The sequence below is a fragment of the Ochotona curzoniae genome, unplaced genomic scaffold, assembly GCF_017591425.1.
Source record: "Ochotona curzoniae isolate NIBS_2020 unplaced genomic scaffold, NIBS_Ocur_1.0 contig_2688, whole genome shotgun sequence".
Classification (NCBI taxonomy): Eukaryota; Metazoa; Chordata; class Mammalia; order Lagomorpha; family Ochotonidae; genus Ochotona; species Ochotona curzoniae.
This window is the reverse complement of record NW_024465553.1, coordinates 17,755,407-17,780,444: the sequence shown is the minus strand read 5'-3', so window position 1 is coordinate 17,780,444 and position 25,038 is coordinate 17,755,407. Positions and strand designations below refer to the sequence as shown.

Below are 25,038 nucleotides of genomic sequence, written 5' to 3'. Positions count from 1 at the left end.
AGCGTCAGGCAGCACGGCCCGACGTCAGGTGGCACGGCCCGGGCATCAGGCAGCTGACATCAGGCAGCACAGCCCGACATCAGGCAGCACAGCCCAAGCATCAGGCAGCATGGCCGGAGCATCAAGCGGCACAGCCCAACGTCAGGCGGCACGGCCTGAGCGTCTGTCTTTGTAACTGGGAGGCCAGAGTGCCCAAGCAGCACTCAGCCACCAGTAAGGGCAGGTGTGAGCCTAGAATGGCAGTAGAAATATACACAGGCATTTTTCCAGGAAGGCAGTTAGAAGGGTGCTTCTGTAAAAGGTAGACACCCTTACTCTTCCCCAGTCTACAGCTTCTTGATGAGAAGAGTAGTATTCCAAAAATCACTTGTTAGTAGAGAATCGTGGCTTGAGAGATTTTATTTGAAATGAAGCTCATGCTGACACGGACAGATGCCCACATAGGGGACATTCTCAAGGACTGTACAAGTATCTGTACAAGGAAGTAATTACAGTTCTTGATTAACATGCATAGATAATCATCTTGCACTATGTAGACAGAATTTGTGGCAATGACCTATATTCTTTAAATGCCAGATTTTGCTTCCTCTGGCCTTACTCTTAGTGTTTCCCAATGAGGGACATTCCTGCTCAACAGGCGACATTTGGCGTTGTCTGGAGGCCTGTTTGGCTGTCGCAGCTGAGGGAGGTTTGCTGGCAACTGGGAAGAAAAGGCCAGGGATGCTGCTAAACCCGCAATCCACATGTCAGCTCCCTCCCTCACACAGCAACAAGGTGCTGGGTGGAGGCCCCACACCACAAGGTGCATCTTTGTCATCCTCCATGGGCTAAATCTGATACGTGTGTTTTGTTAACACTCACATAATATTCCTAAACAATTCTAACAAGTTGCAGTATGCAGCTGTCTGGTTTCTCAGGGAATGTGGCAGATTGCCGATTCTTGGTCCATGCTGTCGATACTGCCCTGCTGTCACAGATCCCTTCCCTCCAAGTCTGGTGTGTGTTTCCTGACTAACCTCCTCCCTGTGCGTGTGTTCCCCATGGAACCTAGAGAGCAGGAACCCTAACTTGGTTACGATCCCTCTACCCTCTGACTATTCTGTCACCTGCTATTTCCATTTGTTCAGAGGTTTCGTTTGAGTGTATTGATTAAGCAAGTGGTTTGAGATTGTCTGGGTACTCATAATTCAGCCCCTCCAGTTCCTCCTGGGGATGGGTAGGCCAGCCCGGAGAGTCCTCAGGATCCTGCTGTGGCTCTCTGGTGCCAAGCTCTGTAATTTCATGAGTGCTGCAGAGGAAATGAAGGCATTAAGAAACAGAAAATGTTCACTTCAACAGAGATCGTGCAAGGCATCAGAAAGTTCTCCACATGGTAGGACTTGGGTTAGCAGTGAAGAGGCTGGCTGGATGCCTGCAGCCTATGCTGCAGTGCCTGATTCAAATACCAGCTCCACCATCCCCCCCCCCCCATTCCAGCTTCTTGCTGCTGTGCCCCTTGGCAGGCAGCAGCTGATGGCTCGACTAGCTGGGTTCCTGTCACCTATACAGGAGGCCTGGTTGTGTTCTGAGCTTCTTGCTTTGTCCTCAGTATTGGACCATTAGGGGAATTTGAAGATTACTTACTAATAGTGTGGTGGTTTCCAAATACCAGTTGCTGGTCTAAGAGTGCCCCCTGGCGGTGTTACTAGGGATAACAGGGAGCCGCAGAGTGATGGCGGCATCTCAGATTACCTAGGCAACTCCTTGGCATGGACTTCCTCCCCTTGTACCATCTTGCAGTCCTGGCCCTTGTTCTTCACGAAGTCTTCCTCTAGCCCGACCTGTTTCAGGGCATCTTGATACCGTTGTTCGGCTGCTTTTCTGGCAATGTTCTGGAGGATGGAAATTACATCTGTTGGAGCCGTTTCGTGAATGACTGCATGATGCTAAATCACCTTTTGAATTAGTATCCGTATGATACTCACACTACCATCGCATGCTGTGTTGGCACAGATTCCGGTGGTGACTTGGAGCCTTGTTTTTTAAGCATTAATGTACGTGTGAGTCCTCCAAGGATTTTGCTAAATGCACATTGTCATTTGTTAGGACTCAAGTAACGCATGCAATTCTGTATTTCTTTCTTGTTTTCTCAATATTTATTTTAAGGACAGGAAGAAAGAAGAGGGAGGGATGGAGAACGAGAACAAGGGAGGGCACGAGAGGCCGTCCATCCTTCTGTTTACCGCTCAAAGCCCTGTAACAGGCAGGTGTGGGCCTGGCTGAAGCCAGAGCCTGGGTCTCCATCTGGGTCTCCCCCCTCTTCTGCTGCCTTGCCAGGTGCACTAGCAGGAAGCTCAACCAGAAGTGGAGGAATCAGTGCTCAGGCCATGAGGTGCATATATCTCAAGAAGCAACAGCAGCTTAACCTCCTCTGCCACACCACCACCCCAAATTCTACATTTATTTTATGATAAGGATGTTATTTTTATTTGAAAGGTCGAGTTAGAGAAGGAGATACAGAGAGGGAGATCTTCTGTCTACTGATTCCATCTTCAAATGGCTGCAACTCCTAGAACTGAGCCCATCAAATACCAGGAATCAGGAGCTTCCTCTGGTCTCCCAGATGGATGTAGGGGTCCAAGGCTTTGGACCATCCTCTGCTGCTTTCCCAGGCACATTAGCAGGGAGCTGGATGAGAAGTGGAGCAGTTAGGACATGAACCAGCACCCATATGGGATGCTGGCACTGCAGGCAGAGGTTTAGCGTACTATGCCATGGCTCCCCAAATGTTATGTTTCTAACACTTCCAGGAAATGTTAATGATTGATGTGGCAGCCATACCTTTGAAAAACAAAGACTTGGGCCCGGCATGATGACCCGGTAGTTAAATACTTTCCTTGCATGCACAGGAATCCCACATGGGCACTGGTTCATATCCTGGCTGCTCCACTTCCTTTCCAGCTCCTTGTCTGTGGCTTGGGAAAGCAGTCAAGGATGGCCCAAAGCATTGGGATTCTGCACCCACATGGAAGACCCAGAAGGGGCTCCTGGCTTTGGATTGGCTCAGCTCTGGCCAATGCGACCACTTGAGTAATAAACTAGTGGATGGAAGATCTTGCTTTCTGCCTCTCCTTAGCTCTCTAAATTTGCTTTTCCAATAATTTAAAGATTTATTTATTTTTATTGGAAAGGCAGATATATAGATAGGATGAGAGACAGAGAGGAAGATCTTCCATTTGATGATTCACTCCCCAAGTGGCTACAATAGCTGGAGCAACACTGATCTGAAGCCAGGAGCCCAGATCCTCTTCTGGGTCTCCCACGCAGGTGCAGAATCCCAAGGCTTTGGGTCATCCTCAACTGTTTTCCAAGCCACAAACGGGGGGCTGGATGGGAAGTGGGGCTGCCAGGATTAGAACCAGTGTCCATACAGGATCCCAGTGCTTTCAAGGTGAGTAGTTAAGCCACTAGACCACTGCGCAGGGCCCAAGGTAAATAAATCTTAAAAGAGAAAAAAAAAAAAGATTTCCGCCTTTCTAGACTACTCAGGGGACCCCAGGTTTCCTTAGGGAGATCCTTACCTGTGTCTGACTACTCTAAAAATAGAAAATACAATAGTGATTCTCCCAGTCCAAAAGCTACTTCATCTGGAGAGAGCCTTGTGGAGTGTTTGGGAGCATTCTGACCCCTGGCACCTGTCTGTGTGCCACGCTCTAGAAGCTGGCAGTGCCTGGGCCACCAGCACGCTGCAGAGGCATGCACTGGCTCCAGACCCAGGAAACAGCCGCTGTGTGTCTGGATCAAGCGCCCACTCTGGTTCAGTCTGAGTGAAAAATTTTGGCAATGAAATGCAAATCCCAGGGCTGGCGTGTGGCACCACACATTAAGTCACTGCATGTGGCATCCTCTGAGGGCACTGCCTTGCACCTGGCTGCTCCATTTCTGATGCAGCTCTCTGCTAACGTACTGGGAAAAGCAGCAGCAAATGGCCCAAGGGCTTGGAGCGCCCCAGCTACCCATGTGGGAGACCTGGATTGAAGCTTCTGGCTTCAATGTGGCCCTGGTCCTTACCGTCATGGTTACTTGGGGACTGACCCAGAAGATGGAAGATCTGTTCCTTTCCCCACCCCCGTAAGGAAGTATGTCTTTAAGTAACTCAATAAATTTAACTATAAATATATTACCCTTTACAGATAGATGGAATCTAGTTTGGATGAAATTCTAACAAGCACTTTTCACTATTAATTTGGGAAAAGATGGTAGGAATAAGAGTTTGTGAGCTTCAAGGAAATGTTTGACCTTCGCATTGTAAAACTTTGGTAATTTTTAAAAATTCTTTCACCCAAACAGGAAAAAAAAGATAGCGGCTTGGCTTTACCTTTGTGACTTGTTCAAAGAGGTAGGGGCGTGTCTGTATTCTCCTCTTCATTTCCTCCAATTCTCTCTTATACTCTTTTGTTCTTTTACGGTCATTGTTCCTGGAATTAAAAAGGTTTCTAGCAACAATGCTGTCTTTTCCAATCCAGGGTGCCCTCCCAGCTAAGCAGAGAATGTGCCCCAAGCCTTGTAAACTAACTGCTGCGTGGTCCTGGGCACCCTCGGGACTCCACGTGCTGCCTTCAAGGTCTGCCACCCTCAGACCCCTTAGGGGCCATCCTCGGACCCCCTAGGGGCCATCCTCGGACCTCCGTAGGGGCCATCCTCGGACCTCCGTAGGGGACACTGACCGGTTCTCTTTCAGCTTTGCTTTGAACACTTCCTCCAGGCTCCTGTGGGGATCCATGGCTTTGGCACGCAGGGTCACAGATTTAGACATGGCTTGACAGTTCTTCTTGTGCATCTCCAACCACTGGAGGCCCTCATCAGCTCTGTCCTTTTTTTCCAGTGAATTTCTAAAGGGAGGAGGTGGGAAGCAGCATAATGGGAAGCAGTCTTGGCAGCCCCTTGGGGGGTCAGGCTGGCATTCTCTGTCAGCAGTGCTGGCATGTTCAGCGGGAGCAGGATCCTGCGATTGATTCTACTGGCAAATGAAGTCTAACACTGCAGACACAGTGATTCGGAGGGCATGGGCGTTTAAACAGCCTCAACAGGTCTTTGCTAGACTTCCTGCCTGCCTGTCTGCAAGAATACCAAGAGCTTCCATTTACTGAGCCACCTGCCATGACCCAGCACCACGATACTATGTATTCTTCATGACTGCTTTCAGAGGTAAAGACTGATGTACAGAGAGGGTGAGCCACCTGCTCAGAGATACCCAGCCTGCCAGGGGCTTAGCCGGGCTCTCTGACTCTAACCTGAGGACTCGAATGTGCCTAGGTTCATGGTTTTTGGGGATGCAAATCTCCATTTCTAGGTAGACAATATGGGGCCAAACGTGTAGCACCCAACTGGTGTGACTGTTATTTTCTAAGGTGCTATGGAGCATTCCCCCACCATGAGACAGTCACAACGTGTGTTTGGATGTGTATGTGAAGAAGAGCGTGAAAATGCGTCACCTCTTAGGTCCAGCTCCCCACCGCGGGGAAGCAGATCTGATCCCCGGGAGGTTTGGGTCACCTGGCCCAGAGGAGGTGGGTGTGTTTGGCGCTGACTTGGAAGCTCCAGCTGGGAGGTCGGAGGGGGAAGGGAGCACCCCTTGGATCCTAAACTGCAGTCCCTTCGGGAACTTAAGGAGTGGAGGAGGCCCCAGGTATTTCCCTGTGAGCTCTGTGAGGAGGCACGAGGACGACAGGCCTCTCCCAGGACCATGCTGCTCACCACCCTGGTGACCTCGCCTGCTTGCTCACACATGTGCAGAGGTGACCCTGCAGCAGGGGTCTCTGTGGTCTGTGCCTGGGAACTCTCGTCTTGGTGGCAGGCCCAGCTGACTGCTTTCCTCTGTGGGAAAACCCCTATGGGATTTCCCATGTTGCTCTTTTTATCTGGCTTACTCCTCTTTATTCATCAAGTTTTTCCTTAAATAGCCCTTTTAAGACACGAACGAGCCGGGACAAGGCTGCCCAGCGCCCGCTGAAGCTCCCAGATGCCCTTCCTGTACGCCTCCTGTGCGACTGTTGCTATTGCTTTGCTATTCTGTGTTCCAGACAGGATGTGACACCACAGGCTTCCTGAGGAATCTCCAGCCTGACACGGCGCCTGGCAGTCAGATTCCCCCTGAACATGTGCTTCACCGAAAGCTCTGCTCCCCAGCCGCAGGTGTTCCTGCCCTCATCAAGGGGTCCCCTCCGACTCAGGGAGGAGCTAGGAGGCCCAGCTGTGGGGTACTCTCCAGCCCCAGGACTCAGCAGAGTGCCACATCCCACTCACCTGACAGCCAACTCCCGCTTCCTGGTGGCATCCGTGATGTGCACGGGCAGAGTGTTGGCCGAGAGGGCAGCCAGGCCACTCAGAGAACGACTCCTTGGCAGGGGTGTGGCTGGTGGCCGCGGGGAATCCTAGGAGAGATGAGGGCCGCAGTGGGTAGGCCTGTCTTAGCCAGGATCTGGCTTTAGTGAAGGGCTGACAATGGGAGGCCTTCTTCCCCACCCAACCCTCCACTGCCCTGCAGGGATCAGGCTAGGAGAATGAGCTCTCAAGTTCAATAATAGACGTGTCAACTCTCAGGTGTTCAGTCAACGAGAAGACTTGGCACAGGGGCAAAAGGCTGATGGCCACTGCCTGCCTGCAGATCTGCTTGACCCTCTGCTTGACCCCTCAAGCAGGCAGAATTACGGAGAAAGGGAGAGACAGAAAAAGATCTTCCATCAGCTGGGTCACTTCCAAAATAGCTGCAAAGACCAGGAGTGGGCCAGTCCAAAGCTACAAGCCAGAGGCCTCCTCTGCATCCCCCACGTGGCTGGCAGGAACCTGAGCACTTGGGTCATCCTCTGCTGCTTTCCCAGGTGCATGAGTGGGGAACTAAATCAGAAGTGGAGCAGCCAGGGCTCACACAGGAGTTCATACGGGGCGCCAGCAACACAGGTGCAGCTTCACGTGCTACACCACAACGCCGGGCCCCTCTGTGATGTTGCTTTAACAGGAATTTGAATCTGCTCATAACTGAGCAGTTGGATTGTTTTGTTTGTTTGTTTGTTTTTTTATAAAGTGAAGAATGACTTGAACAGTGTCTCCCTGGGGCCCTCCCCAAGGTTCGGGTGTCAAGCTCTGGCCACTCCATGTCTCACCAAAGCTGCTGGGCTCTCACCCTCTTCCCTGCGGTGGCGGCACTGGTGGCAGTGGCACAGGGCCGCTGGCTGTGTCGCAGGTTGGCAGTCCTCAGCGAGAAGGGCTGGCTGCGCGTGGCCTCGCGGCTCTGCCATCCCCTGGCCGCTCTCCTCTGGAAGGCCCTGTAAAGGCCCTCGTAGTCGGGGACTGAGGGGTTCACCCGGGGCTGGAACCCAAAATCAGCCTGCAGAAAGGCCAGCTTTCTTTCCTGGGTCCGCGCAGCTGTTCGGGGCCGGGGCTCAGCCCCGCTGCTTGGGGCTGGGATCGGGGAGGAGGCCATTTGGAGGGTGTCCAGGGCACGCATCTGGATGCGGATTTTCCTGAGCAGCTCGGCCTCTGAGGAGACAGAGCATGATGGTCAGCGTGTGGGCAGCATGCCTCCTACCAGGACCCTCCCAGTCGCATGCTGGGGCTATCTGCTGACTTCTGGGGAGTTCTGAGGGAGCCTACATCATCCAGGAAGCTGGAAGTTGGCTGCGAGAGGAGTGTTTGGGCAAGCATGACAAAACAGCCTGCTTTTCATCTTTTCTGGGCGCCTCACTGGTAAACCCTGCCCAGGGTGCCATGGCCAGAGCCGACCAGATGACGGAAGCAGCCACATGCCGGCAACCAGCACTGTCTGTGACTCCCACTGCAGACCGGAAGCAGGAGGAAGTGGCCGGGCTGCTCTCCCATCTCAAAAAGGCTCCTCCAGCCACCTGTCACCCAAGCCCCACGTCCAAGTCATTCTGGACCGCTGCCTCCTCAGCCACGATCCTGCCGTCCCCTCGTCTTCAGCCTCTTGTGCTCCATCCTCTGCCATCCCTGTTTCATTTTCCAGCACACTTGCTGGCTTCACCTCCCCTGGGGTTGGCATCCCTCCACTGTGGCTGACACCATTAGTTACAGCCCCAGCATTGAGCCCGAGCAGCTCGTGTGCCTCATACAGCGCCCAGGAGATGAAGTCCAAACACCTGCCCGTGGCCTCCGGGTCCCCTGGGGCGGGCCTAAGCCGCTCCTTTCCCTTCCCTGCCCCTTCTCTTCACCCTCTCAGCTTCCTCCCATCACCATCCTCCATCAGCCTGGTCAGCCCTATGACCGCATCCACCAATGGTTCCTCCTTCAGGGTGGTCCTGGGCTCACTTCCTTTGGGAACTGTCTGTCCCAAACAGGCCCCACCCAACCACACCCTTGGTCCCTCTGCCCCCTTTAGTCTTCACAAGTGATGGCTGCAGTTTCTAATTGTTTCTGTCTCACTCACAGTCTGTCCACTGCACTGTAGTGGCACATGTAATTAAAGGGCGAGTGAGGCCTGTGGCCCTCATGCAGAGCCCTACTTTGGAGGAGGCGTAAATATCCACTCTGACAGTGATTGACAGGCCTCAACCTGGCTGCCGAGGAGGAGCAGGAGCAATCCTCAGGTGCAGCTGATCTGAGGTGACACCACAGTCCCTGACCGTCTCACTTACTTTGTTCTTGCACCTGCACTGTCACCTGAGAAGGTAACAGGAAGGCATGGGGGCAATGCAGTAGGCTTTCCCACTGCTCGCACTGCACAGGGCTCCCCACTGTTCACCCCCCTGCTAAGCCTTCTCCCACAGCCTGCCCTGAGCATGCAGCCCCTCATGGGTCTGCATGAACTGCCTGTCTCTAAGCCAGGCTCCCCCAGGCCACAGTGATGAGCTGTCTTACCCTGGAGTTTATCCCCAAGGGCGGGCTCGAGAATGGACTTGGGGATCCTCCTGGCCGCCTTCTGCTTGGTGGCCTTGGCCTTGGCTGTGGCAGCCGTGTCTTGGTGTCTGGCAGCTTCCTTCCGTTGCTCTTCCTTCTGCAGGAAGCTGAAGGGCTTCAGGGAGGACAGCAGCAGCTCCTTCCTCTCCTGGATCCCCGCCTGCCTGCGTGCTTCACTGCGTGCCACCAGCTCCTGGTAGAGGGGCAGGTAGACGTGCGCAGGCACGGGCTGCGCCCGGAACTGTCGCTGACACTCGGCCTCCTCCTGGCCCTGCCGCCTCCCTTGCTCGAAGGAGGTGGGGGATGCCAGCCGCTGTGCCTTCTTGCGGGCCTCGCGTAGCGTCATGCGGAATGGCCGAGGGACCGTGATGGACGAGGCCCAGGCACTGATGCTCCTGTGCTGGGATGGAGGCCTGGAGCCCTGGGCTGGCTGGAGCTGAGAGCTGGTGCTGGCCCTGTCCAAGGGGAGGCTGCCCAGGGAGCTACAGCGCCTCGTGGTGCCATACCTAGGGGACAAAGCAGAGCTGTGTCTTGAGGATAATCCTTGTGCCCAGCGCCCAGTGCCTGGCAGGCAGTGCATGGCCTGATTTTAGTCCCACAGGCTTCCCTCTCTCCCATGGGCAATCCTGGCTGCCCTGACGGAAAGTCTGCTCTCAGAAGCAACCTGAGATCTGCCAGCATGCGGGTGACATTTCTATAGAAGACAGACCAGGACAAAGGGTAGGGATGGGGGATTCAGTCAGACTTCAAATCTGGCCACGGTTCTGCTACAGCCACGCATTTCTCGGGTGCAGAGTGGCAAAAACAATACTGAGTTACAGAATTACAGGCAGGAGAAAGGAAATATGCAGTGAAGTAATGTGCACTTGACCAAGGTGAAGGTACTACCCATGTTCATGCCCGGGGCAGCACTGGGGAGCCAGCATCTCCCCATCCTTGCCCAAGACAAAGAGAAGAGCCAGCCGGGATCGCCTGCGGCTGCAGAGTAGGCCAGTGGCTGGCTGCGCAGTCGTACCTGGGAGACAGAGGCTGCACCACAGGCTGCTGGTCCTTGCCCTGGTCTTGGAGGAAGCCATCCAGGTCTTCGTCATCTTCAGAGGGGTGCTCGTCACTGTCTGGGTCCGACGGAAAGAGAGACTCCAGCAGACGGCACCTGCCTTCATGCCCGAGCACCTGGGGCTTCTCCCGCAAGCTCTCTGAAGAGTCCCAGGTAGACCCTGTCTCCTCCTCAGAACCAAGGAACTCAGCCAGTCGGCCGGCCCTGGGCAGAGGCAGCCGGTCCGCAGAGAACTCCTCTTCTGCCTCCGAGTCTGAGGAGGACTTGGGGGGAAACACCTAAAGCAGAACGGAAGCAGATGGGGTCTGGGACCAGCCACCATTTTAAAGGCATCCCAAACAGCACTGTTCGCGTCACTTCTAATGATGGACTCGATGTAAGTTTCTGCACGGGGGAGTGAGGAGGGTGAGCAGGAGCCAAAAGCTGTGAGATGGGTTCCTTGCTCTAAAGGAATGCAGAGTGTGCCTGGCCAAAAGGCAGGGCAGGGGGTCTAACAGCCCAGGCCGGCCGCCTGCTCCATGTGGTGCAGTAGCCTCCTCAGCAGCCAACGTGTACCAGGAAGCCTGCCCTGCCCCCACCAACGCACATGACACCTGCTTGCTACCCACCTCCCTGCTCCAGCAGCCCATCTGGCTGGCCTCTGGCCTCATGTTCTAGCTGCTTGTCACTGTCACTAGGAATGGATGATTCATGAGAGAGGGGTCTCATGGAAAAAAACAATGTCCACAACACTAGCTAGGAGAGGCAGACAGTGTGAGATGGTAATAAATTGAATGAAAGGGCCAGTGCTGTGGCTCAGTTGGCCAATCCTCCCTGTTAAAGAACCTGGGTATGGCAATGAATAAAAAAATCACTATTTAGAGCCTGGCGTGGTAGCCTAGTGGCATGGTAGTCTAGTGGGACCCCTTGCCTTGCCTGTGTTGGGATCCCAAATGGGCACCAGTTCTAATCCTGGCTGCTATACTTCCCTTCCAGCTCCCTGTTTGTAGCCTGGGAAAACTGTCAAGGAGGGTCCAAATCCTTGGGACCCTGTACCCATGTGGGAGACCCGGCTTCAGATCAGCTCTGCTCTGGCCATTGTGGCCTCTAGGGTAGTGAACCAGCAGATGGAAGATCTTTCTATATCTCTTCTGAATATCTGCCTTTCCAATAAAAACAGATAAATAAATCGTAAAAAAAAAAAAAGAAATGACCATTTAGAAGGGAGAAGTTAGCCATTTTGCAGCCAGGGACGGGGACGCTAAGAGACCCACTGATTTTTCTCTCTGATCTTGCCGCAGGCTGCACTGACGTCCATGGCCGTCCGAGCTGTACCTTCCTGACTCTGGACTGACTCTTATTCGCTCCCTGTGAGGGAATTTTGGGTTGACACCCAGCTTTCCAAGGAGTCGGCCTCGCTGAGGTTGGCTTGGAATGTTCCAGGTTTAAGGAACAGGAGTCACAAAGGCCTTGAGGAACAAGGGTGAATCCAGAGTCCCAGAGGGGCTGGGGGACAGCACGTGCCGTGTCCCAGCTGAGGCAGGCATGTGGTCAGGCTGAGGCGAGATGGACATTTACAGAGGATACCTGGCAGGAGTCGGGGGCGGAGGGGCGGGCCAGGGGTGCTCACACATGTGGCACTGGGTGATGGTTACATTGGATTCTCTAAGGTCCAGCCACAATCCCCGATTTTGAGGCGAACTTCTTTTTTTGTTTGTTTTTGTTTTTTTAAGATTCATTTATTATACTGGAAAGTCAGATATACTGAGAGGAAGATCTTCTATCCACTGATTCACTCCTCAACTGACCACAATAATCAGAGCTGAGCTGATCCAGAGCCAGGAACCAGGAGTCTTTTCCAGGTCTCCCACACGGGTACAGGGTCCCAAGGCTTTGGGCCATCCTCCACTGCTTTCCCAGGCCACAAACAGGGAGCTGGGAGGGAAGTGGAGTGGCCCGGATACAAACCCGTACCCATATGTGATCCTGGTACATGCAAGATGAAAATTTAGCCACTAGGCCATCGCATTGGACCATCCGTTTTTTAGGTCCGCTGGTGCCATAGCTAAATCCTCATTCCGCCCTGAAGAAGCTCCTGGCTCTGGACCGGCTCAGCTCCGGCCATTGCGGCCACCTGGGCAGTGAACCATTGAAGGAAGAGCTTTCTAATCTCCTCTGTGTAAATCTGTCTTTCCAATAAAAATAAATATATCTTTAAAAAACAAAAAGACCCCCACACTTTTTTCACAGTCATCCTTTATTTTCTGTAATTCCCTCTCCAAACACACACACCACCGGCAGCAATCACGCTCGAGGCGGCCGCCACTCGATTTTTGGTTTTTTGATTTTCGGTCTCTGTGGATCAGAGACTCTGTGCATTGGCCTTCCATCCTGCAAAATGAGGATGGTGGTCGCATGAGGGTCCCAGGAGGCTGCAGCGCGAGTTCGCCCGCCCCTAGCGACACGCCTCCATGGACGTCGGTCTCCATGGCAACATGCACCCGATTCCTCCCTCACGGATTCCTTCCCGAAGCGCAGCCCCGCTTCCTCCCTTTGTCTCTGCTCACCTGGCGGCTCCACTCCGAGTCACCGGGCGCTCCCGCAGGCCTCCCCACGGTCATCTCTCTTCAGCCAAGCTAGTGCAGCAGCCGCGGTGACAGCTGCTGGCGACGCCACCGCCTCGGCCACCGACCAGCCAGGTTCCGCCCCTTTCTCAATTTCGTTGTCCTGATTGGCTTCCAGGACAACCTGCTACCAAATCCTTCCCACGAGAAAAAAAATCTCGTTTTGTGATTGGCTTATCCTCTTCCTCCGTGCGTTCTTATTTCCGGTTCCGAGGACGCGGCTGAAGCAGCACCGGATTGGAGGGCTGAGCTCCGGAAGTGCTGCTTAAGGTGCCCCTGGCGGGACGTCTGGGCTCGGTGGAGCAGATCAGCACCATGGCGGCCTGCTTGGCCGTCTCCCGGTGCGCGGCAGCACCTGTGGCTGCCCGCCGAGGCCCGCTGGTCTGCAGCCGGAGGTGGTCCGGCGCCTCCGCAGACACCGTGTACGATGTGGTGGTGTCGGGTGGAGGCTTGGTGGGCGCGGCCATGGCCTGTGCTTTAGGTAAGTGCGTCTCCAGCTCCGGAATAAGCGGGGAAGAAACAAAATAGGGCGGCGGGGGCGTCACGCGGAACTTGGGGATCCCGGCGTTGTTTGCGCCCCCCGAGTCTTGATTGTTCCCTGCTGCCCTCCCGGAGTGGACTCCAGGAAGCGTTTGCTGCTTCGGGGGCCAGCAGGGTCCAGAGTGGGCCGGGCCTTTCTCAGTGAACCCCGAGGAAAAGCAGGGTTGGTGTGGAGCGCAGGTCGAAGTCATCAGCCGTTAAGTGATGAAACCGGTGCGGTAACCTAGCGGCTAACGTCCTTGCTTTGAACGTACCTCATCCCATCTGGGCACCGGTTCTAATCCCAGCGTCCCAGCTTCCCATCCAGCTCCCTGCTAGTGACCTGGGAAAGCAGTCAAGGACGGGCCAAAGCCTTGGGACCCTGCACCCACTTGGGAGACCCAGAAGAGGCTCCTGGCTTCCGATCAGCTCAGCTGCAGCCATTGCGGTCATCTGGGGAGTGAGTCAACGGACAGGAGATCTTTCTGTCTGTCTTCCTCTCAGTATATCTGTCCTTTCAGCAAAATTAAGTAAATCTTATTTTAAAAGTAGACTGATTGTCTAAAGCAGATGTGGTCCCTGACTTGCTCGGCTGCCTTCTTCATTCTGGCCATTGCCTCTCCCTTCGCTCTCACCCTGGCGAGGCCACTGCCCCACAGATGCCCACTCCATACCTCTGACTTTCTAAGTGTGAGCTCATTAAGCCTCTTCTGGGTCAAGAGCCTGGCTTTGGGTATCTTATTACAGTCCCAGCGAATGGACGCCTATGCAGCTCCCCAGGGAGCTGGCAGGAAGCCATACCTTGCCTGAGACAGTCAGGCTGGTGTTACCTAGGTTAAGCCTTAAGTCTGCACACATTTTAATTTAATCCCTGCAATAACCTTCAGTGTAGATTGTACAGATAAAGAAGTTAAAACTCAGAAAAGTAGCTTGAACCCAAGGACAGATTCTTAAAGATGCAAAACTTTGTTGAGAAGATAACCCTTCCTGGTGGGTTTAAATACATCCCTGCTCACTGGCAGCTGCTTTGTCCCTGTTGGTAAGTGGGCCAGAATCCTGGCTCTCAAACTTGGGTGCATTTTGTTTTTCTTGGATTTTGGGTAATAAGACAGGAAGATGCCAGGTTCCAAAGTACTTACTGGTATAGCCATTTACGGTGGAGACTGTGTGTGTGTAGCACGGGGTGAGCCTTGCAGTTTGATTGCTCACCCCCACTTCGGCACAGCAGTCAGGTTGCCAGCTGTGGGGCAAATTTACAAAGCGAGGATTCCAGATTCTGCTTCCAGAGACCCTGACTCAGTTGGTTCAGGTGGACCAGGAACTCTTGGGTTTTGCTTGGTTTTTTTTGAAAGTGGAGTTACAGAGAGGGAGAGAGAGAGATTGAGAAATCTTCCTCTGCTGGATTGCTTTCCAAATGGCCGCAAGGGCCAGAGCTGAGCCAATCTGAAGGCAGGAGCCAGGAGCTTCTTCCAGGTTTCCCATGTGTGTGCAGGGGTCTAAGGACTTGGGCGGGCATCCTCCAGGGCACAAGCAGGGTGTTGGATGGGAAGTGGAGGAGCTGGGACTCAAATGAGCACCTATATGTTGTATCCTGGTGAGGATTTAGCTACTGAACCATCACAGTGGGCTCCCAGTATAAGATTCTGCTTGTAAGCATATGGAAGCAAGCTGAAGGCTGTGTGCACCAGGTTATAAGAGTCGCTTGCTGCTGTCAGTCGAAATTGCCAAATGCAGATTTACCAAGGGGTCACACAGCAGCTGGTTTCCTAAGGTCATTCAGGGAAAAACAAAAACAAAAACCACTATGTTAAACCCTGAAGGCTGACGCTCTGGGCTGGGAGCTGTTTTCCTGTTAGATGAACAGAGTGAGATGGAGAGGCCGTCTCCGGAGGTCCTCTCGGCCTGCTCAAGGGCAGTTGTGGAGCGTGGGTAACACGTGCTCTCCTTGATGCTTGCAGAGGACGTGCTGGTCATGGTTTACACAGCCCAACCATCAGCATCCCCTTAGCTGCTTTAAAAGCAAGAGTGTTACCTGGCAGGCTCTTAATAGTTCGCCGGGAGACAGCCCGTTTTCCTTTGAGTCTCTCCTGTTTAAACTCACACGGGTTTGCAGCTTGAACCATTAAATTTCCCTACCACATTATTTGTAAATTCTCTGGTGTTTTTTTTTCCCTCTAAGTGAGTTTCCTGAAGTGTTATGTAAAACAAATGAGAAGTAAGATACCAAACCTGGCTCTATTTCATTTTTTTTTTAAATTTATTTCTATTACAAAGTCAGATATACAGAGAGGAGGAGAGACAGAGAGGAAGATCTTCCGTCCAATGATTAACTCCCCAAGTGAGCGCAACAGCCGGTGCTGCGCCAATCCGAAGCCAGGAACCAGGAACCTCCTCCAGGTCTCCCACACGGGTACAGGGTCCCAAAGCTTTGGGCCGTCCTCGACTGCTTTCCCAGGCCACAAGCAGGGAGCTGGATGGGAAGTGGAGCTGCCGGGATTAGAACTGGCCCCCATATGGGATCCTGGCACGTTCAAGGCGAGGATTTTAGCTGCTAGGCCACGCCGCCGGGCCCAACTTCATTTTTTTAAAATATATTTTTATTTGAAAGACAGATTTTACAGAGAGAAAGAGACAGAGAAAGATCATCCACTGGTTCACTCCCCGAAATGGCACAATAGCTGGAGCTGAGCTGCTGTGAAGCCCGGAGCCAGGCTCCTCTTGTGGGTTTCCTACGTGGGTGCAGGGTCCCAAGGACTGGGCCAACCTTTGCTGCTTTTTCTATGCCATTAACAGAATGTTGGATGGGAAGTGGAGTAGCCAGGACACGAACTGGCATCCATTTGGCATGCCAGCACTGCAGGATGGAGGATTAGCCTATTGAGCCATGGCACTGGCCCCCTGGCTGTGCTTTGTGATGCTTGTCGGAACTGAGTCTTCTCCCTTTCAGTATCCCAGTCCATGTCACCCTGCAGACACCCAGGCTGTACTTGATGGGTACAGACTGCAGGAAAGAAATGTCCATTTCTCAGCCCTTCTTCGCTCCCCCTCCCCAGGGTGGAGGTGGCAGGGGAGGGCGATGGGAGGAATGAGCTGAAAGCTGCCCTGGGGGAGTGAGCCTGCGACCCTGCCCCAAGGAATCTGGGGAGCTCTGGCAGGGGGAGCAGCTGCCCTTCCATTAAGGTGCAGGGGTGTGAGGACGGAGGGCACTGTCCTCTGTGTGGGTGGCATGTCCCCGCACCCCAGCCTCCACAGAGACTCCCATGGTACCCACAGGGCACGACGGCCAGTGGGTTCAGTGCCTGTCCCTGCTGGCTCCCCTGGAGTGGACTTGGGCTTTTGCCCTTGCTGCTCTAGATGCTGTAACAAAACCTCTTTTTACACTTTGGTTCTAAACCACTTTCTTACGTCATGAGGTAGAAGTCTGTGCGTATCCTTTTACAAAGTAAAACCTGTGGTGTTTTTCTCCCCCTGGTGATCACTTCACAGCTTGGCTTGAGCCATCCTCTGCTGCTTTCCCAAGTGCATTATCAGGGAGCTGGATGGGAAGTGGAACAGCTAGAACTTGAGTCGGTGCCTAAGTGGGACACCAGTGGACAGGCTGTGGCTTTGCCTGCTGTGCCACAGCTCTGGCCCCTATATATTCCGTTTTTATGTCGAGTAGTGACTTACTACTCTGAGGATTGGAAATGGCTGGTTTTTGAACACTGTAGTCTTTTCTATTGTGTTCTTCCTCAGGCATGCAGTTTGCTAGTTAGGGCCTTCTACATTAAGTGCTTCTCTGCGTGGGGCAAGTGGTGGACTCTGGGGAAGGCGGTTCTCGGGCGGCGTGGTGGGCTCTGTCTCCATGTAGGACTCCACGTGCGTACTGCTGACCTCACATGCCCCGCAGGAAGTCTATGCTACGGCCCAAGAAACTAGTTAATCTGTTGGTTATCTTGAAAATAGGAAGGGGAGTAATTCCTAGATTTTCCTAAAATGATATGAAACGTTGCGTTCTCTTTTTAGGCCATGATATTCACTTCCGTGACAAGAAGATTCTGTTAATAGAAGCAGGTCCAAAGAAAGTATTGGAGAAATTGTCAGACACTTACAGCAACCGTGTCAGCTCCATCTCGCCTGGCTCTGCAACCCTGCTCAGCAGTGAGTAAAGGCCTCTTTCCTACACCCATTCCGCTTCCCTTCTCAGTCTCCAAGTGAGTCCCTGGGAAGTGTGCCGTGCAGAGCGCCTGGCCCAGAGGGCCTGCCCAAGGCCATGCCCAGTGGACAGTGAGCCCGTGGGACACGTGTACCCCACTGTGGAATTGAAACAGGATGAGTGCCCCCTTTTCATTCTCAGGGTCAAGGCAGACAGACATATGCAGTGGCTGCGCCAGGGCCTGTCTAAAGGCAGTACCCCACAGTGGAACACCTCTGTCACTGCCTGGCCCCGTGGTGCCAGTGTTCCTCCCTGACACTGCTGTGCGACTGTGGTGTCTGGTCAGTGCTCCTCTCGCCAGTGACAGTGGCAGCTGCAGAAGGACAGGGACTTTATCCATCTGGTTTCCCGCTTGATCCTCAGAATTGGAGCTGTATCTGGCACAAAGGTCCACAGTAAATATTTCTTCAATAACTGAATAAAAGCTGGAGAGTTTGGAGTTGCAGTAGGAAGATGAGGACAAAAGAACAACATGGATCCAGCTTCCTTTTTTTTTTTTTTTCTTTTTAAGATTTATTTATTTTTACTGGAAAGTCAGATTTACAGAGAGGAGACAGAAAGAAAGATCTTCCATCCACTGGCCCACTCCCCAAATGGCCACACTGGCCGGAGCTGTGCCAATCTGAAGCCAGAAGCCAGGAGCTTCTTTTGGGTCTTCCATGTGAATGCTGGGTCCCAAGACTTTGGGCTGTCCTCTACTGTTTTCCCAGACGACAAGCAGGGAAATGGAAGGGAAGTGGAACAGCCAGGACAGAAACTGGTGTTCATATGGGATCCAGGCTCATGCAAGGTGAGGACTTTAGCCACTAGACTGTCAGGCCCCCAGCTTCTTTAATTGCTGCTGCTGTAATGTGTCTCGACTTATTGGGTATCTTTCCATGCTGCACAATCTGAAACTGGAGAACAGAACAGCGCAGGTCCTGGTGCCAAATCCAGCAGGCAGGGAGGATTTTCTTCTCAGAGAATACTGAAAACAAGTTCTTACTTGACCGAGTGTGGGGCCCAGGGCTTCGCTGGTCCCTGTAGGGCCGCTGTGGTCTATGCATGGTTTTCTCTCGTAGGTTTTGGTGCCTGGGACCACGTCTGCAACATGAGGTACAGAGCCTTCCGGCGGATGCAGGTGCCTCCCCCTTCCCTCTCGACAAGCTGTCTGGGTCTGCTTCCTCCTGGCTTTCTGTGAATGTGTGAGGAAAGACAGAGTGCACACTGAGCCGGCAGAAGCAGGGGAAGAATCCTCAGGGGAATGATCTTACTTTTCCACCTCTACCATGGTGGTGTCTCTGCTTCTGTCACTTGGGAAAGTAGAACTTGGTTCGATGCAAGTCAAGCTTCCTTGGTTTTAATGCAAACTCTCCTCTTGTGTCTCCAGGTGTGGGATGCCTGCTCAGAGGCCTTAATAATGTTCGATAAGGACAACCTGGATGACATGGGCTACATCGTGGAGAACGACGTCGTCATGCACGCCCTTACCAGGCAGCTGGAGGCTGTGTCCGGTGAGGTGCCACGCGCCCCTGTCTTCCATTCGCCTTCTGGGATGTGAACTGCCTGGGACTAAGTGAAGCTGCGGTTCTTTTTACAAATACTGAGTGCTCACGCTAACAAATCTCCACTGGCTGCTCTCAGCTTTGATTTTAGCAGCTTTAGTCCCATATAATGTTTATTTTGGTGGAAAAAAAAAATTGAAATCCTTGCATACAGTTGATCTTCACAAAGGTCATGGAAAATACATGAAAAAACATAGTTTCCTCCAAAACTTATCCTTTAACTCCATTTTCTGTGAGTACTCCCCTCATGTAAGGCTTCTAATTTCTCTACATCCTTGCCACCACTTATTTTCCTTTTTTTTGTTAAATTTATTTATTCTTATTGGAAAGTCAGATATACATAGAGGATAAGAGACAGGCCATCTGCTGGTTTACTCCCCAAGTGGCCGCAACAGTCGGAGCTTAGCTGTTCCAGAGCCAGGAGCCAGGAGCTTCTTCCAGGTCTACCAAGCAGGTGCAGGGTCCCAAGGCTTTGTGCTGTCCTGGACTGCTTTCACAGGCTACAAGTAGGGGACTATTGCCCATATGGAATCCCGATGCATACAAGGCAAGGCCTTTAGCACTGGGCCCTGGATTGCATTTTTATGACTAACAGTGACTTTCCGTGTAATTATTGGCCATTAGTAAACCTCTGAAGAAATGTTATGTTCAGAATTTTCTCATTTTAAAATTGGATTATATTATTTTTAGTTGTAGGAGTTCTTGTACTCTGGATATAGATTTCATCATATATATGCTTTGTAAGTATACATATATGATAGCTCAAGGTTCTAAAGAAGTAGAAGTTGAAAGCATTTTAGTGTTAAAAAATGCTTTTTCAAGAGGAAAAGTAGTTCATTCATGCAGTAAACTAGCGTTCAGATTTGGGTTTTTTGTTGTTTTTAATTATTGTAAAGACAGATAAAGATGGTAGCCTAATTGCTAAAGCCCTCACCTTGTATGCATTGGGATCCCATATGGGTTCTGGTTTTGTATCCTGGCTGCTCTACTTCCCATCCAGCTCCCTGCTTGTGGCCTGGGAAGCAGTGGAGGACCGCCCAAAGCCTTGGGACCCTGCACCCACGTGGGAGACCTGGAAGAAGCTCCTGGCTTCAGATTGGCTCAGCTCCAACCACTGTGGCCACTTGGGGAATGAGCTAGCGGATGGGAGATCTTTTCTCTCTCCTTTCTGTAAATCTGACTTTCCAATTAAAAAAAAAAACTTAAATAAATAAATAAAATAGACTGGGTTTAATAGTTAGTTATTTAGATGTCCCATGAGATACTGGTACAAAAAGTGTATTTCAGATGGTTACACCTGCGTGTGTGTGCATGGCATGCATAAATGTGTGTAATACATAAATCATCTGGAGTTCTGTACACTAAAGCTATAACTGAAGTTTTCAAAAGTTTTTTTTTTATTTATTTATTTACTTGAAGGAGGGGGATAGATCAATCTTCTATCCGTTGGGTCACTCTAAATGGGACACCTGGACCAGGGCCCATCCCACCCCTGAAACCTGAGTTCCTCAGGTCACTGGCATGGGTGTGGTGGCCTAAACATTTGGTCCATCTTCAGTCGCTTTCCCAGGCACATTGGCAAGGAGCTGGATAGGAAGTGGAACAGCTTGGATGAAAGCCGGAGCCCATGTGGGATGACGACACTGCAGGCAGTGGCTTTTCCTGTTTCATAGCGCCATCTGTAGTTTTCCCTGTACGATGAAAGGTGGTTTTGTTTTCTCTTTCAACCTTTGATTATACTTTTACAGTGAACTTATTTAAGCCACTTTATTGAGGAACTACTGATATACAGAACACTATAGATACTTCAAGCTTACAATTTGTTGATTTAGCAGACAGCTTATAATTTTTGTGATCTGGAAAATGAAATGACTTGCAGTGGGGAAAACTGACGCAGCATAATGTTTGTTTTAGTTTCTTGTGAAAGCACTTGAGGGCTCCTTTAAGGCTGCAGGGAGACCCGGAACGGGTGTGTCTCACGCTGAGACTGCCAAGCGCTTAACTGCCCACCCTCTGCGGTCCGGCAGGCACTCCTGCGTGTGCTGCGACCCAGCTCCCAGGCCGTAGCGCTCAGCACTTGGGTTGCTTTTCCAATCTTTTGTTTGGCAATACATTTCAGGCCATGGGACCATGTCTTTCTAATATTTTACTCTTTTCTCCTTTGACCTCTACAGACCGAGTGACGGTTCTCTACAGGAGCAAAGCTGTTGGTTATACCTGGCCTTTTCCGTTTTCCATGGCAGACTCCAGCCCTTGGGTCCAAGTTACCCTAGGTGATGGCAGCACCCTCCAGACCAAATTGTTGGTAGTTGAAGATTCTTACTTTGCCAGAGATCACGCATGACTATGTGTTATCCTGGGTTTTAGGGCTTCCAGTTTTAGAGTGAAGCTATAGTTAAACTTAGTTTTAGGCAAGAGCTTGGTGACTAGTCCACATTCAAGCAACCCAAGTGGAGATGGTCTTGCAAACCTTAGCACCAACTTTGGTCACAGAGCCAGGCAGGCAGGCTGCTCTGGCTGTCTTCACGGTCCTGCGGACACTCCTGCCTTTGCTCTCTGCGTTTTCATCAGCTCCAAGTCCTGTTACTGGGCAGCCATCCCTAGGCTCATCAGGCCTGTTCGGCTCCAGTGGAGGCCCACACTGAGCCTTTTCTTGCTGCCGCCTAGTTTAATATTAAAGGGATCTGGCTCACGGACTTAGAGCTGGCAGCTGCTAGACCAGATGAGCAGCATTTGCTCTGCACGGCTCTGCACACATGGTGAGGCCTACCCTCTAGCAGCTATGAGGGAGGCAGGCCTGACAGAGTTTCCCTGCACTCTTGAGCCAGGCATCGGCTGGCTGTAGAGAACTCCAGGCAGCAGAGAAAGTGGGTGGAGCTGGATGACCTAGAACAGGACGCAGGACTCAGCAGCTCTTGTCTCCTTGCAGATTGGAGCTGATGGTCACAACTCGGTTGTACGGCAGGCTGCGGGAATCCGCAACGTGAGCTGGAACTACGACCAGTCCGCTGTGGTGGCCACTTTACATTTATCCGAGGTAAGCTCCTGAGCCACCAGCTAGAGGTCCCACTCACAGATGCCAGGCATTTCTCACGGGCACTCCTCTCTTGCAGGCCACAGAAAACAATGTCGCTTGGCAGAGATTTCTCCCCTCTGGGCCCATCGCGCTGCTTCCAGTAAGAGTTCCCCTCTGGCTGGTATTCTGAGCACAGCCAGCCGCCTCCTTCAGGAGTTTGCTTGCTCTTGCTCGCTCTCGTCTTTTATCTGGTTTCAAGTGGATCTGTCCAGGCCCATTCGTGTTCCCCTTCATGACTTCCTTTCTGCTTGACAACTCCTAAGTTCAGAGGAATTTCAGCCCTGGCATCCATGTTCTCTTGACACAGCTCTCGGACACCCTGAGTTCCTTGGTTTGGTCCACATCTCATGACCACGCGGCAGAGCTGGTCCACATGGATGAGGAAGAGTTTGTGGACGCCGTGAACTCTGCCTTTGTGAGTGTCCACTGTCCGCCTGCCTATGCATTGAGGGACAGGAAGAAAAAAGGGGTTTGGAGGAAGGAACAAGAGCTAAGCTGTAATCAGTTGCCTGTAACTAACCAGTGATCTGGACTGTGTGGAAGGTGCCTAGGGGAACACACAATTTTGGCAGTGATACAACTCCCGTTTGGGTGGGGTTTGCAGCTGCTGATTCACCTTGACCTTTGAAATGGGGTTCCTTTGTTCCTGAGACCCAACTCAGTGACATATTCCAAGAGAGGGCTGGGTACCCTGCAGCTCAGCAAAGCTTACATATGCACCTCGGAGCCAGGCCTGGGTTCAGGGTTCTGCACTGGCACCCCTATAATCTGAAGAAGGGGAATGGGTCACCTGCCTGTCTGCAGATTTTAAAAATGAGGATGTATGCAACGTGTGAGGAACATATCTGGGATATTGGAGCTGTGCAATCAGTGATCATAATTGTGCTGGAGCAGAAACGGCCCTGGCAACTCTGTTTTTGAAATTTAAATGTCACATTTGTCTGTACCCATTGCTAACTGTGCTTACCATGTCCCAGTTCCAGAGTAGTTTTATATGGATTTAAGGCAGGGGAGCTGCATCTGAAGTAGAGCGGCTGAGAGTTGAGTTGAACTGATGCGCATATGGGATGCCAGCACTGTAGATGGAAGCTTAGCCTACCACACCACGGCACTAGTGCGAGGAGTGTGTTTCTTGAATTGCTAAGCCTTATGTCCTTAACTAAATTCTTCATAGTGAAGAGTTTTCACTCCACTGTTCTGTAGTAGTGATGAGAATAGAAGGAAGTAAACACTACAGTGGATTCCAAGGTCAGTGGAGCATGCTGGACGCCTGGGGCACTCGGTGTACTCCTGACCCAGGCCAGCATGCAGTGACCGTAAAAGTTACATGCCTTCTCTGTCACTACAGAAACAAGAGGAACTGTCCCCTCTTTCTGGAATCTGAGTGCCAAAGGAGAGGAAGGTACCTAAGCAACCATCAGTGCTGTGGCATCCCAGGGAAGGAGAATGCCTAGAGGAGGGCACAAGAAAAGGTGGCATCTTCCAGATACTTTAAGAGAGTGGCATTGTGGGGACATGAGGCAACATGACAGTCCAAACAGAGCGAGTTCTAAATGCAAAAGCATTCTCTGTGTGGAGCCGTGCTGCGGCCTGCGTGTGCTGGCTGAGGGCAGCGACTAGAGAAAGGTGCCGCACAGGCAGGCAGGGGGTTTGGGGGTTCTGTCACCTGTGGTCATGGTCTCTTCAGGAATGTTCGGTGGCATTACTCTTAGCTTTGCTTATATAGAGGCTTTCCTATTGAAGTTGAATTCCTGCAGTTGCTGATCACTTCTCATCTTGTTTTTTCTTGGCTGTGCTGCTCAGTGGAGCGATGCTAACCACACAGACTTGATTGACTCCGCTGGTGCCCTGTTGCAACATGCTATTGCCCTTCTGCGGCCTGCCAGGGTCTCGGCACGCCAACTGCCCCCAAGCGTGGCCCGGGTGGATGCCAAAAGCCGAGTGCTGTTTCCCCTTGGCTGGGGACATGCTGCTGAGTACGTTCGGCCTCGAGTGGCACTCATTGGGTAAGATCATGCACGGTGTGGGGCTGCTCCCCTCTGCACAGCGGGAAGCTGCAGCTGAACTGCGCTTTCTTCCTAGGGATGCAGCCCACAGAGTCCATCCACTTGCAGGACAAGGCGTCAACATGGGTTTTGGGGATGTTTCCAGTCTGGTCCAGCACCTCAGCAGCGCGGCCTTCAACGGGAAAGACCTGGGTAAGGACCGGCTTCCACAGACTAGCTTGGCAGTCAGAGCTTCCTTTGCTGCATCTGCTTTTCTAGGAGAGGGAAGACAACTTCTGGGTTGGAGATTTCCCCTTTCCGCTTTGTTCCAGGCTCCATGAGCCATCTCACGGGCTATGAAACGGAGCGACAGCGGCACAACACCGCGCTGCTGGCAGCCACAGACTTGCTCAAGAGGCTGTACTCCACCCGGGCCACACCGCTTGTGCTGCTCCGGACGTGGGGGCTGCAGGCCACCAATGCCGTGGCGCCGCTCAAGGTAACATGCTGTGTGTGGCGCTCTGCAGGAAGACTTGGAGAGGATCCCTGCTGCCTTTACCTGTCTACCTTGCTCAGTGGTTATGAGCAAAAATGACATCCTTGGCTTGTTGGGGTTAGGACCCACGAATAGTAACCATATTTAGGAAGGACTTCAAGTAAGGAGACAGGGACTTGTGTACAGTTTAAATCGTGTTGCTTGTATGGCTTCTTACCTGAGAAACCTGCAGTTATGCCTTGTTAGCAGAAACAAAATTAGGGAGTCTTTACTTTTCGGGTATTTGAAGTGTTTCCTCACTCCCGTGACCACGTTCAGTGTTGCAGTGTCACTCACTGTTTCCTTTTCCTCTAGGAACAGATTATGGCCTTTGCAAGCAAATGAATGCTGCTGCTCTAACAGAGAGTATGAGCAAAGAACATCCCAGCTGAAGACCATCACAGATTTCCAACACTGAATAAATTTACATTAAAATTCTTGTCTCTCGCTTTCAGTCTGTGGAACCCCAACAATGAGTGATGGTTTGCTATGAGGACAGTCTGTCATCTAGGCCAAGGGAAAAAATCCAAAAGACTCTTAGGATTTGGCTAAAAAGAGCTTTTTATTATTCAACAAAAATCACCATGGGACTGCCTTATTCATTTTCCCTTGTTAATCCATTCCAGATTTAG

At 52.0% G+C, this 25,038-nt stretch overlaps 2 protein-coding genes across 3 annotated transcripts; one reads left to right on the top strand and one right to left on the bottom strand.

The window, feature by feature from the left end:
• Positions 1-993: 993 nt before the first annotated feature.
• Positions 994-12,549, bottom strand: FAM161B (FAM161 centrosomal protein B). Of its 2 annotated transcripts, none has more exons than XM_040975308.1 (9): positions 12,496-12,549; positions 9,908-10,227; positions 8,854-9,398; positions 7,163-7,518; positions 6,286-6,413; positions 4,707-4,871; positions 4,358-4,457; positions 1,729-1,871; positions 994-1,285 (listed from the first exon to the last, which is right to left on the bottom strand). In XM_040975308.1, exons 1-9 carry the CDS (start codon positions 12,547-12,549, stop codon positions 1,150-1,152), a joined length of 1,947 nt encoding a protein of 648 aa, XP_040831242.1. In that variant the 3' UTR covers positions 994-1,149. The 2 variants fall into 2 exon arrangements, with proteins under 2 accessions (XP_040831242.1, XP_040831241.1); XM_040975307.1 differs by having other exon boundaries at positions 994-1,288; positions 1,732-1,871.
• Positions 12,550-12,838: 289 nt separating this feature from the next.
• Positions 12,839-24,841, top strand: COQ6 (coenzyme Q6, monooxygenase). The gene is made up of 12 exons (XM_040975306.1): positions 12,839-13,033; positions 17,077-17,211; positions 18,328-18,386; positions 18,636-18,759; positions 20,985-21,115; positions 21,740-21,847; positions 21,924-21,986; positions 22,194-22,301; positions 23,690-23,892; positions 23,969-24,084; positions 24,204-24,370; positions 24,722-24,841. Exons 1-12 carry the CDS (start codon positions 12,868-12,870, stop codon positions 24,749-24,751), a joined length of 1,410 nt encoding a protein of 469 aa, XP_040831240.1. The 5' UTR covers positions 12,839-12,867; the 3' UTR covers positions 24,752-24,841.
• The last annotated feature ends 197 nt before the right edge of the window (positions 24,842-25,038 follow it).

What these genes read in the sequence shown, in the direction of transcription:
- FAM161B (XM_040975308.1), bottom strand. Translation starts at nt 12,549, where the DNA reads ATGACCGTGGGGAGGCCTGCGGGAGCGCCCGGTGACTCGGAGTGGAGC. An exon ending in ACTCGGAGTGGAGCCGCCAG is followed by an intron (nt 10,228 to 12,495) that starts GTGAGCAGAGAC and finishes GTTCTGCTTTAG; the next exon opens with GTGTTTCCCCCCAAGTCCTC. An exon ending in GCAAAGCTGAAAGAGAACCG is followed by an intron (nt 4,458 to 4,706) that starts GTCAGTGTCCCC and finishes TTTTAATTCCAG; the next exon opens with GAACAATGACCGTAAAAGAA.
- COQ6 (XM_040975306.1), top strand. Translation starts at nt 12,868, where the DNA reads ATGGCGGCCTGCTTGGCCGTCTCCCGGTGCGCGGCAGCACCTGTGGCT. An exon ending in CCACTTTACATTTATCCGAG is followed by an intron (nt 21,848 to 21,923) that starts GTAAGCTCCTGA and finishes CCTCTCTTGCAG; the next exon opens with GCCACAGAAAACAATGTCGC. An exon ending in ATGCCGTGGCGCCGCTCAAG is followed by an intron (nt 24,371 to 24,721) that starts GTAACATGCTGT and finishes CTTTTCCTCTAG; the next exon opens with GAACAGATTATGGCCTTTGC.